The sequence below is a fragment of the Centruroides vittatus genome, unplaced genomic scaffold (assembly GCF_030686945.1).
Source record: "Centruroides vittatus isolate TY-2023 unplaced genomic scaffold, ASM3068694v2 contig_10, whole genome shotgun sequence".
Taxonomy (NCBI): Eukaryota; Metazoa; Arthropoda; class Arachnida; order Scorpiones; family Buthidae; genus Centruroides; species Centruroides vittatus.
Genome location: NW_027120658.1, coordinates 1,198,199 through 1,213,231, shown reverse-complemented (window position 1 = coordinate 1,213,231; position 15,033 = coordinate 1,198,199). Strand labels below are relative to the sequence as shown.

At 31.3% G+C, this 15,033-nt stretch overlaps 1 protein-coding gene across 6 annotated transcripts in view; it reads left to right on the top strand.

Annotated features, from left to right (window-relative positions):
* The window catches only part of Orp8 (Oxysterol-binding protein-related protein 8), a 113,584-nt gene that overhangs the window by 68,214 nt on the left and 30,337 nt on the right, over positions 1 to 15,033 (top strand). For 5 of the 6 annotated variants that reach the window (XM_067265718.1, XM_067265669.1, XM_067265893.1 and 2 more), the window contains 5 exons: positions 723 to 984; positions 4,579 to 5,177; positions 7,511 to 7,582; positions 10,466 to 10,578; positions 11,849 to 12,029. In XM_067265718.1, the coding sequence (XP_067121819.1) occupies positions 723 to 984; positions 4,579 to 5,177; positions 7,511 to 7,582; positions 10,466 to 10,578; positions 11,849 to 12,029 (1,227 nt within the window). The remainder of the gene's footprint in view (positions 1 to 722; positions 985 to 4,578; positions 5,178 to 7,510; positions 7,583 to 10,465; positions 10,579 to 11,848; positions 12,030 to 15,033) is intronic. The other variant, XM_067265959.1, reaches the window with a different exon arrangement.

Below are 15,033 nucleotides of genomic sequence, written 5' to 3'. Positions count from 1 at the left end.
TGCTAATCAATAATGATTATATACATGTCTCTTTTGATGATAAAGTGTTATTTGTTTTTCTATTCCAATAAAAGCTTACTAAATCATTACAGAGCTTTGTGTTCTAAAATATATCTATTCTTTTTCAAAGATTGTGTTTGATAATTACTTCAGTATCAAAATCACTTAAATTGCTGGGTTTTTTTTTAATTTGACAATGCTTTTCTATTCCTCTATTTTTTTTCCTGGCTAATATCATTCTTTTTTTATTTATATTGAAATTTTAGATAAGGTTTTTATCTTCTCTCTCTATATAAAAAGTTTAAAATCATCCCAAAATTTTTGAATAAGTGAGTGACGCATGTAGGGTGAATTGTACCCAAGTTATATACACCACAGGCTGCATGGCCTGTGGTATGTATAACTTGCCTGTCTGTTTATGGACCACAGCCTGAATTACACAGTGTTCACCAGAAACCAACACCACATCTGACTCCCAGGAGTACACAGTCACCACCATCTTAACATGCTGCTTATGGAGGCTTGCTGGTCTGCGGGATCCTTTGCTAAAAAAATTTAAAATTCTTGAAAAATTCATAAATATGACTTATTAATAATACCTATTATATAATAGATATCAATAACAAGAAAATAAATGACAGATTGAAGGAATGCATTTTCTTTCAATAAATAAGTCAAAAAATAATTCAATACATATAGTAATTTTTATAATATATATCTAGGGTCCACAAGGTGAAGCAATCGGTGCTCTTGTGCAACCTCTTCCTATGACACATTTAATATTTCGTGCACCATCTGAAGCTGCCGGAAAATGCTGGATGGATGGATTAGAACTAGCTTTAAGGTGTCCATCTTTATTAATTCGCAGCATGAGTGGATCAGAAGGAAAATCTTTGCAACATGAAATATCACAAGATATTCCATTTAGGCAACAGTCAAATCAATGGAATGAAAGTGATATTGAAAAACATTTTAATGACCCAGGTAATTTCAATTATTATATTGCTTTGAAAATGCTATCAAAATTCATTTTGATAATTTTTTTTTATTATAAACTAATTTTATTAAACAGTTAGCATTTAAAATAGTTTAAATTTACTTATTTGAAAATATTTTTTTGAGATGCTATTTTTTCAAAACTGTTTATTGTACTCATAGTATCTAAAAAACTTACTTAACTGGTTTTAGTATTGTTGTTGTTCTATTCTAAACTTGTTATAAGGTTTTGGCTGGAATTGAAGTTTATATCTTATGAAAGGTATTTAATAAATCTTAGAAGAACAACAAAATTTTTTAAAGAGAGTCCAAATAATTGTTTATACAAAATGCTTTCAAGACTTGTCATCCCATTTTCTGCATTTTAAATTTGCATTTGTTTTGTATTCTAAAGGATATAATCTTCTGTTACTATAGAAACATGTTCAAAAATTAAATATTTGGCTTAGATATATTAAAAAAAGTAAATAAGTAAAATCTATAAATTTTTCTGTTTATTATATACTAACAAATGTTAGCATCAACAGTTAAATAATCTCCTTTCTGTCTAAATTTTGTTCATTATATTCTTTTGCATTTCCAATAATTTTTTAGCCTCATTAAGATTTTATAACATTATAATCTTTCCTTCTAATAGTTTTTCTATAATTCTCAAATGTATTTTCTCTATATAACAATTCTACTTCTTTCCATATCAATTGTGTATTTTTGTTATAAGTTTCTTGGATAAGATTTGTTGAAAACTTTCTTTTAGATACATCATTTCTTTGCTCTGATTTTACTCAAATGGAACTGGCTCTTTATCATTTTTTTTTTAATATTTAAACTATTCTTTCTCTAAACTGCTTCATACTTCTCTTAAGGATTGTGAAATATTATATAACACAGTTAAATATATTAAAAATAGGAATTTTGAACGTAATTAGAGCATTTATGTTATAAAGGAAAGTTGCTTTTTAGAATATGGAACAGGTGAGGATGAAGTGACATATTCTGTAAACATTTTGGTTTAAACAATGTTTTGGCTCTTTGAAGGAGGTTTTTCTGATATTTGATATGGAGTCATTATTTCCTACTGTTAAAGTTTAATCATTTTGGCTTTTCCTTACTTCCAATGACTATCTTTTTTTTTATACATTAGATAAACTCTATTTCTGCTGTAAAAATCATCAATCTGTAACTTTCAAATGAATTCCAATGATAAAGAAAACTTTATTCTAGAATAATCTCTTTGTAATTATCTTCATTTTCAGTTTAAAATTACTAATTATTTTTGAGATGTGTATATATATATTATATATGTATGTTAGGCTCAAAGACCGAAATCACTCATTGAGCGAAAGAAACGACATTGTGGTCGTTTCAAAATGGCCACAAAGTGAAATTCAAGTCGTGGCTTTCATTATATTTGCATAGCAATGCATAGTGGTCACACTATGCGTTGTAGTGATTAAGAAAAGCCATCATGCATTCTGAACGTTAGCTGATGCAACCACGATACGAAGGATAGGTTGCAATTCACCCGTTGACAACTTACAAACACTTGCAGAGTTTGTATTATGTTCATTTTTTGTGAAAATAAAACCTTAGGAGCTCACAAGTGTTCAGAGCACCATGAATATGTTCACATTATCTGCGGAGAAAGCAACGAGAATGAGGGATTTGGTGCAAATGTTACTTGCAAGCTCTATTTAAGAAAGAAAAGCATCAATGCTGAGAGAGAATATGCCAAATCCGGCTTAGAGAAACAGGCACATAAAATGATTTCATTATCCAACTCAAAATTTTCTGCAGTTGAAATTGGTTTGAATGTTTTAGTTAGGGTCCTGATGTTGATAGGGGACATGCAGCTCCCAGAAATGTTTTAGCTGTTGTTATGAGCATTAATTCATAAGGTCTCTATCAGTTAGGAAACAAGGAAGGTCTTCTTGATCGACTTTACACTCGTAATGAATTTACAATTTCTGAGAATAAACTTTATTAACATTCACGACGTACCCCAAGTTCATTAACACTTCACTCAGTATCCACGTTAACAACTGGAAGTAAGCAAGGGTTTGTAATGTGTCACTGTAAAAGATACTGTATTGATAAAAAATGCAAATGTCACTCAAAGAACATAAAATGCAACTTGAAATGTCACGATAATAGTTCCTGTAAAAATAAATAACTCTGAAACATTCTTGATTCACATAAAAAAGACTGCTTTATTAATAAAAGTTCCTGACAAAGTAATTATTTTTAGTACATTATTTGTTAGAAAATGCTGACATATTGAGCACACTGCAACAGATTTTCATAAATGATTACATGTTGTTGGAAAGTAACCAAGTAACCTAATCTAACCAGAACGCGTAGTGGTCAAATATCATGAAAGCCACAACACAAATTTTGAATTAGCCACAACGCGTTGTGGCCATTTTTACAAACATCCACGTTGTGAATTTCACTTCATGGCCATTTTGAAACGACCACAACGCGTTGTGGTTGTTTTTTTTTCGCTCATTGAGCGGTTTCAGTCTTTGAGCCTAACATGTATATACTATAATTTTCTTTGATGTACAGGTTGATCATAGCATTAAATAAAGATATTTTCTTTATCTGGAGGAATATGTTGCAGTCCAACTAAATTTTGCATGCTGTTTCAGGGTACACAGAATAGATTTTTATGGGGAAAAATTTAATTCTAAAATTTACCAATACAGGATTTTCAGTGCTGTGAATGGAAAAATATAGGGTGTGCAAAAGTGGGTATACAGTTGAGAATCAGAGAAATACAAATGTTTGATGTTCATTAATAATATTTTAATCTTTTATTAGTTTGTATTCCTTATTTGTGATTTAATTTGTTTATGAAAACAATTTTTATGTACAATGGCAATTCTGTGAGCATGCTTCAAGAGTTCCAATGGCTTTAAATTGCACCAATAACCTTTTGACATCATTTGTGCAGCATCACAAGTCCCATAGTGTAAATTTTGGAACTAAATTTTTTCCTTGTCGAAATCTCTTCTGCATGTTCTGAAACATCAGCATATAAAATTTAATTGCATTTGAACTGTTCCATATCCCTCCAGAAACACTGAATTATTATAACTGAAGTATTCTTATTATGTAATTAACATTCATTATAAATATATCATTTTGATTAAGATATATTTTACATTTTTTAAAATTACTCATTATGATCAAAAAATATTTAACAGTAGACTGAATGTATTAAAGAATTAATAATTAAAATAATTTTATATTCAAACAAGATTACCAGTGACCATAAAATAGAGTTATGTTGTTATAAAAAAAAAAAAAATTTATTAAGTTCATTGAAAGATATTTTATAAATCTTCGAATTTCTTTAAAAAATTAACTTTTCTGAATCTATTTTTCATTTCATTTGCATGATTAAATTATACTATATTTATTCTTATAAGGTTTATAATCTTCTTTATCACTTTTCTACTTTGTTTACCTATTAACATTTCATTCCTTACTAATTTCTTAATGCATATTAGGTACAGATAATCTTTCATCATTTCATTACTAAAAGTAACATATTTAGCTTTTCTTATTTATTTTATGAAGGATGTCTCAACTCAAGTTCTGCATGTTCTTGTCAGTGTCCTAATCCTTCTTGTCAATTGCATATCTATAGAAGATATTCTTGTCCTCACCCACCTAAATCAGTTGAAACCACAAACTCGTCTTCAAAACACTGTCCTGCTGTAATTATTTCCACACCGGAAGAGAATCGGAGATTAAGTCTCGATTCTCTACAAAATACCTACGAAAGTCCCAAAACTTCGAGTCCTTGTCCGGCACAACATTATTTACATAAAACAAATAATAAAAAAACACTTAGTAATCCAGAACTTACTGAATCTGAAAAGCATAATAATGCTTCTCAAGCTGAACTAGTTTTTAAAGTTTTAAGTAGTGCTTCTGCTTCCCTGACTCCTGTCCTAAGTCCTGCCTCCTCATCCTCCTTTCATTCAGATTTTGAAGAAGACATTCACACTGATGATAACAGAGAAATTGATCCAGAGGGAAGGCACAGTTACCATTCGACAGATTCAGACTCTGATCCTCATCCCGATGATTCCGATCCTCGTCAAGAAGACGAAGAAGAAATTGAGCCAGTTGAAACACCATATGTTGAAAATGGAGAAGAGGAATTTGGTCTGGTATGTATCTACTATAACACAATTTATAATGCACTAATTACTGCTAAATTTTGTAATACAAATTTTACATGCTATTAACTTTTTAGTATTTATTAGTTGCTTTGTTAAACGAAGTAAGTAATAAATAATGCTTATGAAAATCTCATTAAAACATTTGTTTGTTAACTTTATAAAATGATTTTTATTGTTACATTATATTGGTTGAAGGAATGTACTCATATTCATGTTCGTTTAACCTTCATAATTTATCCAATGAAAATTGTTTATCTTAAATTAATATATGGTAGCAGATGTTTCTCTTGATAAGTGAATCTTGTATCAAGTTTTTAAATCTGTTCACTTCGATTACATTTTTGAACACCATTGAATTTTTTCAATTATTAAGAATTTTACGAAGTAATTTGAAAACAAAAACCTGTTTTGGAAAGGAGTTGAGCACTCAAGTTGTTTAGAAAAATGTTTACAGGAATATATTAGAAGGAATAGTTTATAGAAAGATTTTAGGGAGAAGTTCTGAACAGATAGTCTGAGACTTAAGGGACATTTTAATGACAGAAATTAAATGTGTATGTGTTCATGTTCTGGATTACAAGATTTAGAGCCATTAATTGTGGTAGAAAAAGCTTAGAAAGTAACAATGAAAGCCTTGAAGGATTATTGATGATGGCCTATAGTAAATACATTGAAAACATTTGTGAAAATAAAATAATTTTAAGCTCAGCAAAATTAGATGTTGGTGAAACTGAAGCCTTGAAGGATCATTTCCCATTGATGATAAAGGGAGAAAAAATTGTTAGTAAAATACTAGATACTGTGTTGAAAAAATTGCTTTGCATTTGGAGGAATCTATTACAGACATAAAGTAGGATTGTCCGTAGGATCACGTTTGTTGGGAATAGTAGAAGAGATTGTTTCTGCATCTTGATTACTATATGATTGGAAGGTTTGAGCAGCATATGGTTTATATAAATGGATATATAGATGTTTCTTTTCCAACTCATGATGATATGAGATTCTGAGACACTAGACATATACTGTACATCTATTTATTTAATTCTATAGCTTGTTTACATTTGTCTCATTTTGCATTTTGGATGCTTCATCTCAACTTGGTATATAACTTTATGCCACTAAATTTCCTTTTTAGGATAGATGAATTGGAATTTTAGATGAATTGGAATTTTAGATGATATAAAAATATCATCTGTTTCCTTGTAATCTATCCTTGATGGTCTTTTTCCATTCTTCTTTCTATGGTTCATCTATCTTTTTGTTGTCCACCCTTTCAGTATGCTCAACTATTTTCAATCTGGATGTACTTAATCATTTCCAAAAAGTAAAGAATTAAAGAATCGGAAACGAAGGAGGATGGACAACAAAAAGATGGGTGGATAATGAGATACCAGAGGAACCACAATTGAAAAAGACTATTGAGAAAGAGGCCTGGATGGTGTCTGAGGAAAGATTCTAGACCCCTTCCCTTCCTCACATATTTTCTTTTGCAAAACACATGACATGAAGCCAGTCAACAGTTAAATTCACTCGTGGATAAATCAAAACACCTATATGTTTCATCAATAGCAAGCTTGACAACCAACCCTAATCTGTATCTGGTCTAAAAAAGGTAATTGACTGGTTATTACAGTATGTGATATTGAGTCTATGTTTTCATTGACATGATTAGAGTCATGTTTTTGTGAACTAAGGGAATTCTTCTTATGTAACATAAGACTTGAAACCTCTTTCTGCTGCTCAGAACATTGGAATTGATGCACCTTATGTGCCACTCTTCTTTTGAATTTGGGAATGTCATGTATTTGCAGGGCAGGAATGTACCGTACCTATGGGTATGGTATATTCCTGCTCACTGTCAAGGTCAATAATGAACAATTTTTATAACATTTCCTTTACCTTCAATATATTTTAAACAATAATGAAAATCAGAATTATTTTAATCAGCAGAATACTGTAGTTAGGAAGATCAGATAGAAAAGTTTTTAATTCCTGTATTAAATTTTACAAAACTGTTTTATGCATTTTAAGCTTAATTATTATTTTTAAATATGATTTTGATAACAATCCAAATGTTTGCCATAATTAATTGGGCTATTGTGCTATAATTAATAATTAGAAACTAAGTAATTCGTTACTAGAGTTAGATGTTAGGTGCCATCTCTTATCTAAATTATTTAATAAATTATTAAATTATTATAATATTCTGGAAGAAATACATCAGGCTTTGGGATGTTGATATATATACTTTTTTGATATCATTTTTGTTTAAAATGGCAGCTTTTCTTTTGTTTATTTTAATGCTTAATTTTCAATATCAGGCTGGTGATGCTGGACAAACAGAAGAAGTAGCAGATGAAAATAAAGGTCTTATTTGGAGTCTTGTAAAACAGGTATTTAATTTAATAATAAACATATTTTAATTGAATAAAAATATATATATATATACACATACACAGACTGCAAAGCCATATTTTTACAGTGTGAGAGTTTGACCAATAAAGGGAGTATTTACAATAATATTTTAATCCAATTCCTGAGGAAAGGGTGAACAAAGGGTCAAACGGGGAAAGGATGACAAAGTGGGAAAAACCCACACATCCTATTTCTCCCGATGGCTTGATAGATAAAACCGATCAAATATCCCTCTAACTCAACAACTGTTACTCAGATTGTAACCTAAGTTCTGACCTTAGTCAATATAGGCAATTAATTAACTATCAAACAAATGGCATTATGAGGTAAAGTGAGTAATAATACCGGATAGAAAATTCAATAAATCATCGATACATCTGATTCTTGACAGCCTGTATCTGCAAAACCCGGACCAAAATTGAACTTAGAATGCATTACATCATAAATGACCTCAGACAGTTCTCAGGTGAAACGTGTATAAAAAGGGGTGGCACCTGATTGCCCAAGTGGACAAGTGGACACCTGCAAACAACAGTAGTCATAGAAGGACTCGTCCCACCATAAGTGTTGAGAAGCTCCCACTACCCAACTCCTGTCTTTCCCACAAAAGCTGATGATAGCCAATATCTTTGTACCTCCACAAAGATCCACGAATGGACAGGATCCCGAGACATTGATCCTTTCTCAGAGGTATTCTTGGCTAAAACAGTTGAAAGCTCTCTCTCACGGTTGATTTAGACTTAAGATTACTTAGCTGTACTCAGAATTATTTCCCATCATTCTGTGTCAGTCATGGAGTTTATTTTATTGGTAGCAGCTCTGCTTTATTCTTCTAATTGTAATTACTTTTTGTTTATATTAAAGTTGCTCTGTCTATTTTAAATGGTGTATCCACACCTTATCGACGACCTCACCACCCTCCCACTTACCTAAATTCACATCACTTGACCCAGTGAATGGGAATCACCTTCCTGTTGCCAATAAGTGAGGCTTGGCCTTGCTGCTCTACATCCCCCTCCCTGGTTCTCACAATAGTGTGTTCTAGAGACAGGGAATCTGAAAATGTCCTATAAACATAGCCTTAAAAACACTAGATGTGCCAAGAAATGTAAGAAAACCTTACATCTGTACAAAAACTAAGGCTCTAAAGGTAAGAAGCAAAGGGCAGCAAGATTGCAACTTTTCTGCATTGCTTAGCAGTGCTGCAGAGCAACATCTTAATGGATAATTAATTTGAACTTAACCTTGTATAATGCTAAAACAACATATTTGAAGGACTATATCAGATATATTTAGATCCCCTAGGTCTCTAGAACATGCCATAAAAATATTGCCAATACCTCTCAGAACACCCTGTGTGTATACAGGGTGGGCCAACAAAAATGAAACAGCAGAGTTTTTGGATAATTGGATTTGTATTTAAGCAAATTGCTCGGATAAGCAATTTTATTCTTGAGAGGGACATCTTGGAATTCATGCAAGGAAAAAAAATTGATTATAAAATTAAGGCTGATAATGTGTAATCCATTAACTCTGCTGTTTCATTTCGTTGGCCCACCCTGTATATTAGATCTAATAATAATTCAAAATACATGCTCAAAATCATTATAAAAAGACTATAATGCAATATTAAAGTTTTAATTTATATAATAATATTACATTTTCAATACAGAGGGCTATAATTTGTAACTTTTGGATTAAATGAACAAAATTATTTATATAAATAATTTTGCATTGTAAATAATTATCACAAAAGGAATGTTGTGTATAGAATGTTATTCCCTGATAATTAAACATATTTTCATATATAACTTTATATCAAACTAGCTGTTGCCCACAGCTTTGCCTGTGCGGATTTTGTAATTTGATAGAAATAACCTTCCCTCGGTATTTCACTAAGGTTGTTACTAATTTGGCAAAGTTACTGATTTTTGTTTGTTTCAAACCATGGACTACTAATGCACCTAAAATCAAGTTTCAAATATTATGGGTTTCCGAGATATGATAAATCTGAGTTTAATTTTTTTTTTGAAACATAAATAGGAATTTTCAGATAACATTCATAAAGTATAAATACTTACAGAAAAATAGAGTTTTAGTTACCCCAGTACCTCTTTGTAAACCATGTTTGTGGTACTGCCTTTTGGGGCTAAGACTAATTAAGCCTTAATCCTCTCCCTCTTCCCCCACAGGGGAATTTTCAAAAATCTTTTCTTAGTGTGCATTTTCATGACGTACCCTAACTGTGTATCAAATATCACCTCTTTAGGTTCAGTGGTTTGCTCTGGATGATTGTGAATCAATGAGTCAGTCAGTCGGGTCATGTAATTTTATATATATAGATATACATGATGCTAAATTCTAAACTGCTCTATGTTAAATGACTAATTAAACTCATTTAACATTGCAAAAATTAACAGAAATTAATGATTCATTACCTCAAGATAATGATAGACATTTTTAAATCACATCTTTTCATGCTAGTAACAATTACATATTATCAGTGTTAACCAATGCTTTAAACATTAACATTTTAATCCTTATTTGCTGGCATTTTTTACTGCAGTTAATGATGTATTATTTCCTAGTAATTTATTCTGCATATAAGTTATATATTTTTAATTGTTTTAACATAGCATATCAATGTCCGTTAAAACAGAATTTCTATTAAATAATTTCATCATGTCATACTTACTCTCCTTAATGTTATTTGTTGGCCATTATTACAAGTGTAGACTAGTCTCAAATCATTTACTACAGACAGATTGACTGCATGTAAATAAATTTAATTAAGTTTTTATTTTCAGTTTTAAGAATATTTTATCATAGTAGTAAGCTTTCTATATAAATTTTTTTGTAAGGTGAGGCCGGGAATGGATTTATCCAAAGTCGTTTTACCAACATTTATTTTGGAACCAAGATCATTTTTGGATAAACTTTCAGATTACTACTATCATTCTGATATTATTTCCAGGTAAATAATTAAATAAATATTATAGTTCTGTGAATTTTATATTATTAATAATAGAACATATAATTTTCAAACTAATTCTTATTTAGAAATTAAAAATTTGAAAGATGGTGGATACTACACCTCAGTGGTAAAGATTCTATTACTATAATAAAATATATAATTTTGTATTACAGTCTGGTTCATTGCAGAAAATGCTTCATAATTATTTATTTTTTTGTAATGTGACACTTTTTCACTAATTCCATAGTCTTAAAAATAGAATATTTGAAACAAAATTAAGTGCACACACAAAATTTTGTTGGTTAATTGTAATTAATCAATTATATGATATAATATAAATAATAAAAGGTTTAATTTTTGTACTTATGATTTTGATTACTTAGATAAGTGTTTTTTAAATTTAATCTACATTTTCCATTTTTTAGACACAGTGATTATCAGGTGAAGATCTCACTTTTATTTGATTACTGATACAATAAATATTGAATTAATCAATGACTGAAAACTGAAAATCAACAGTGGTGGCTCCTGGCATCTAATAACAGAATACAGTCATGGGAAGGTGTGTGGCATGCAACCCTAACAAAATTAAAACAATTTTGTTAGGGTTGCATGCCACACACCTTCCCATGTTGTATTGGTGCTGGTTTTGATTAATTTTAACTTAAACAAAAACAATTGTTAGGGTTATGCGCTCTACGTCCTACCACAACAGCAGCACCATAGATGCCAAGAGCCATCACCAATAATCAATCTTTATTCTTTATTCAGTGGTGCCCAAACTATGGCCCCTCTGTTAATTCCAGCTCTCAAATATATCTGATGCACAATTTAGGAACCATTCAAGTATTACATCAGAAATTTATGGGGAGTGGGATTCATTTGTATCTGACAATTGGGAAGATGAGTCTTTAATGATGTAAGATTGCACATGTCATTTATTTTTCTCCCCAGACATACATTTTTAGATAATTTTGTGATGAATTTGTAAAATTTTTTAAACATCTGGCCTGATAGGTAAGGGGAGATCAAAAAATGGCAAATTTTTGCTTTATGTAATGTTTGAACAGCCCCTAGGAATATGCAAAATATTTGTGGCCTGCCAATTGAAAAGTTTGAGCATCACTATGTTATACAAAAGATTTACATGTGATTTAGATGTAATGAAATAATAAATGAAATCAAAACATTTTCTGTGATTTCTAAAATTATAAATAACTATTTGAAAATTAATTTGCTCTTTGTAGGTAAATTAGTTATTTTTTAATAGGGCAGTCTTGGAAGATGATCCCTTTACAAGAATGAAAACAGTAGTACAATGGTATTTATCGGGTTTTTATAAAAAGCCCAAAGGTTTAAAGAAACCTTATAATCCTATCTTAGGAGAAACATTTAGATGTTACTGGAAACATCCTAACACAGGAAGCAGGACATTTTATATAGCTGAACAGGTAAAATTAATATTTTTCCATTATTTCTGTAATAATGCATTATAGTTGACAGGTTTTTCACTGTTGAGATATCCTTTGAACTGTGAAAATATTTGGCCATTGAGTTTGATATGTATTCTTTCCTCTGATGAAAATAAGTTTATATTAATTATTGATGTTGAATTTCTCATTTTATGAGTATTTTTAAAATTTCATTAAACTTTTTAATATCAGATTTCAATAATAAATATTCCACATGTTTTTTTACATAATTTAAACAAAAATAGGTAATTTAATAATAATACCTGTAGTGATAAGCATAAATTTTGCTGAAGAGAACTAATAATAATAATAATAATAACAACAACACAGGGAATTATTATTAATAACCATAGAGAAATGCAGACTGGAGCACAAGCTCCTGGGCCAGTAAGGTCTATGGGGAGAAATGAAGCTAAGAGTGACACATCCACATTCTGTGGAGCTATTTATCATGGCAGTAACCAGAAACAGACAGAAACATTTAACATTAATGAAGATCTTGTAACCTTCAGGATAATCCAGCAACAAGCACTGATAATAGCGCGCACACACACACACACGCACACACACACACACACAACTACCACTGATGATATAGATTTAGTTACTACCCTCTCACTTTTATTTCAGGAAAAACTCACTAAATATACAGGCACAGATTCCACACAAAGGCCATGAATAACAAAAATCAGGGTAGTAGAAAAAACACTAGATTATGTAAACACTCACCTACTACCACTATATTCACTAAATTTTTACACACTCAGACATTCATACATTAGTTTATGCTGGGGCAGTCACAGTAGTGACATACCATGGACTGAAAGTACAATCACAGACAAATACACAGAAAACAAAATTCTATCACAAGCCTGCCTGGCAGAGAAGAATAGAAACACAAATAAATGACATTAGACAGCAATTAGGTAGGCTGACACAATACACTAAAAACAACATAACACCCAAATTAAAGAAACAACTCAAAAACATTTTCAAAATCAAAACACACACATTACAGACTGATACACTAAAACAAACTTGCAGCCAATGTAAAATATGTAGACTCAAATGATACAAAACATATTTGCTACAGAAACAACAAAATAAATTATTTATGAACAATGAAAAACACTGATATGCAGCACAGTGGCACACCAAACAGAAGAACTCACAACTTATTGGTCTTCTCTTTGGTCCAGTGCTGTCACACAATGCTGATACAGGCTGGATTAAGGAGAACAAAAACTTGTACAACATACAACTATGCCCTGTGCTGAAATAAACGTACATGAAATCCAATACACTGTTAACAGAATACACAACTGGAAGTTACCTGATGTAAACAACATTTACAATTTCTGGTACAAAAAGTTCACATCACTGCATCAGGAATAGCTAAACACCTAATGCACATATTCTCATCAATCCACAAGACATGCCAAAATTTCTTACTTGGGGCATCACCCACACGAACCTAAAAACAATAGTACCACAGATCCCACATAATACAGACCAATTACATGTCTTTCAACACACTACAAATTATTAACAGCCTGTATCGCAAACAAAATATACAAACATGTTGAAGAACACAACATTCTTATGGAACAACAAAAAACTTGCTGTAGAAATCACGGGATGCAAAGAACAGTTACTCATAGGTTCAGTCATTCTATAGCAAGCACACAAACAACACAGAAACATACACATGGCATATATAGACTACAGAAAAGCATTTGACAGTGTTCCACACAGTTGGCTGCTACATATTCTACACATGTACAAAATACATCCATCACTCATTGCATTCTTCCAAAACACTATGCAGCACTGGAGAACAACACTACATCTCAGGATTCATAACACTTCTATACAAACAAACCAAATATTCATTAGGTGAAGAATTTGTCAAGGAGATTCTCTGAGTCCTCTCTGGTTCTTCTTAACCCTGAACCCAATATCTAACATGTTAAACAACATGCAATGTGGTTACAATATCAGACATGAAGAAACAACAGTTTACACTGTCACATCTCATGTATGCGGACAACTTTATGCATCCAAACAAAAACAATTTCATAACTCCTACAAATTGCACATTCGTACACCAAGGACATACAAATGGAGTTTGGCCTAGACAAATGTAAAACACTTCATGTCGAAAAAGGATTTCTGAAGAAAGGAGATTTTGCACTTGGAAATGGAAATGTTATTTGTAGAACTTGCCCTCTTCCATGGATTCAATATTTGGTATTCTTTAATTAATTTTTGCTTTATTTGTTTATGTTCTGTTAGTTTAGCCTGTTGGAATCCTAAAGTAGGTTAAACACTATACACAGAACACAGTTAAATGCAAAACACACAGTTAAAGTAATAAACACATATGTTGTCCCAGTACTCATATTCTTTTGGAGTTATACATTGTACTCACATAGATCTTGAACAACTGCAAAAGAAAACAAGACCAACACTTACTAAGCATAAACATCATCATCCTAAGTCAGCCATGGAAAGATTAATCCTTCTACATAAAGATGGTGGATGTGGCCTGATTGACATAGTAAACCCTTACTACAAATACAGACACTGCAAGGATTTTTCTACAAGAAACATCACAGTTACATAAAGCAGTAACTCTAGCAGACTCAAATAACACATCATTAAACTTATACTCACAACATATAAAAGGCATAGACACCATTAAGCAATCATGGGTTCAAAAGGTGCTCTATGGCAGGCATCCCTAAGATCTAGCCCAGGATTTTGTTGACAAAACTGCATCAAACAGCTGGTTAGCTTGGGGATGCCTCTTGGGGAGCCAGAAGGGTTTGATTTCTATACAGGATCAGGTCATAAATACTAAAAACTACAGAAAACATAGACTCAAAGATACAACACACAAATGACACATGCAGAAAATGTCATATCATGCCAGAAACTATACAACACACCACGTTTGTTCGCAAGCTCTTGGCACAGACAT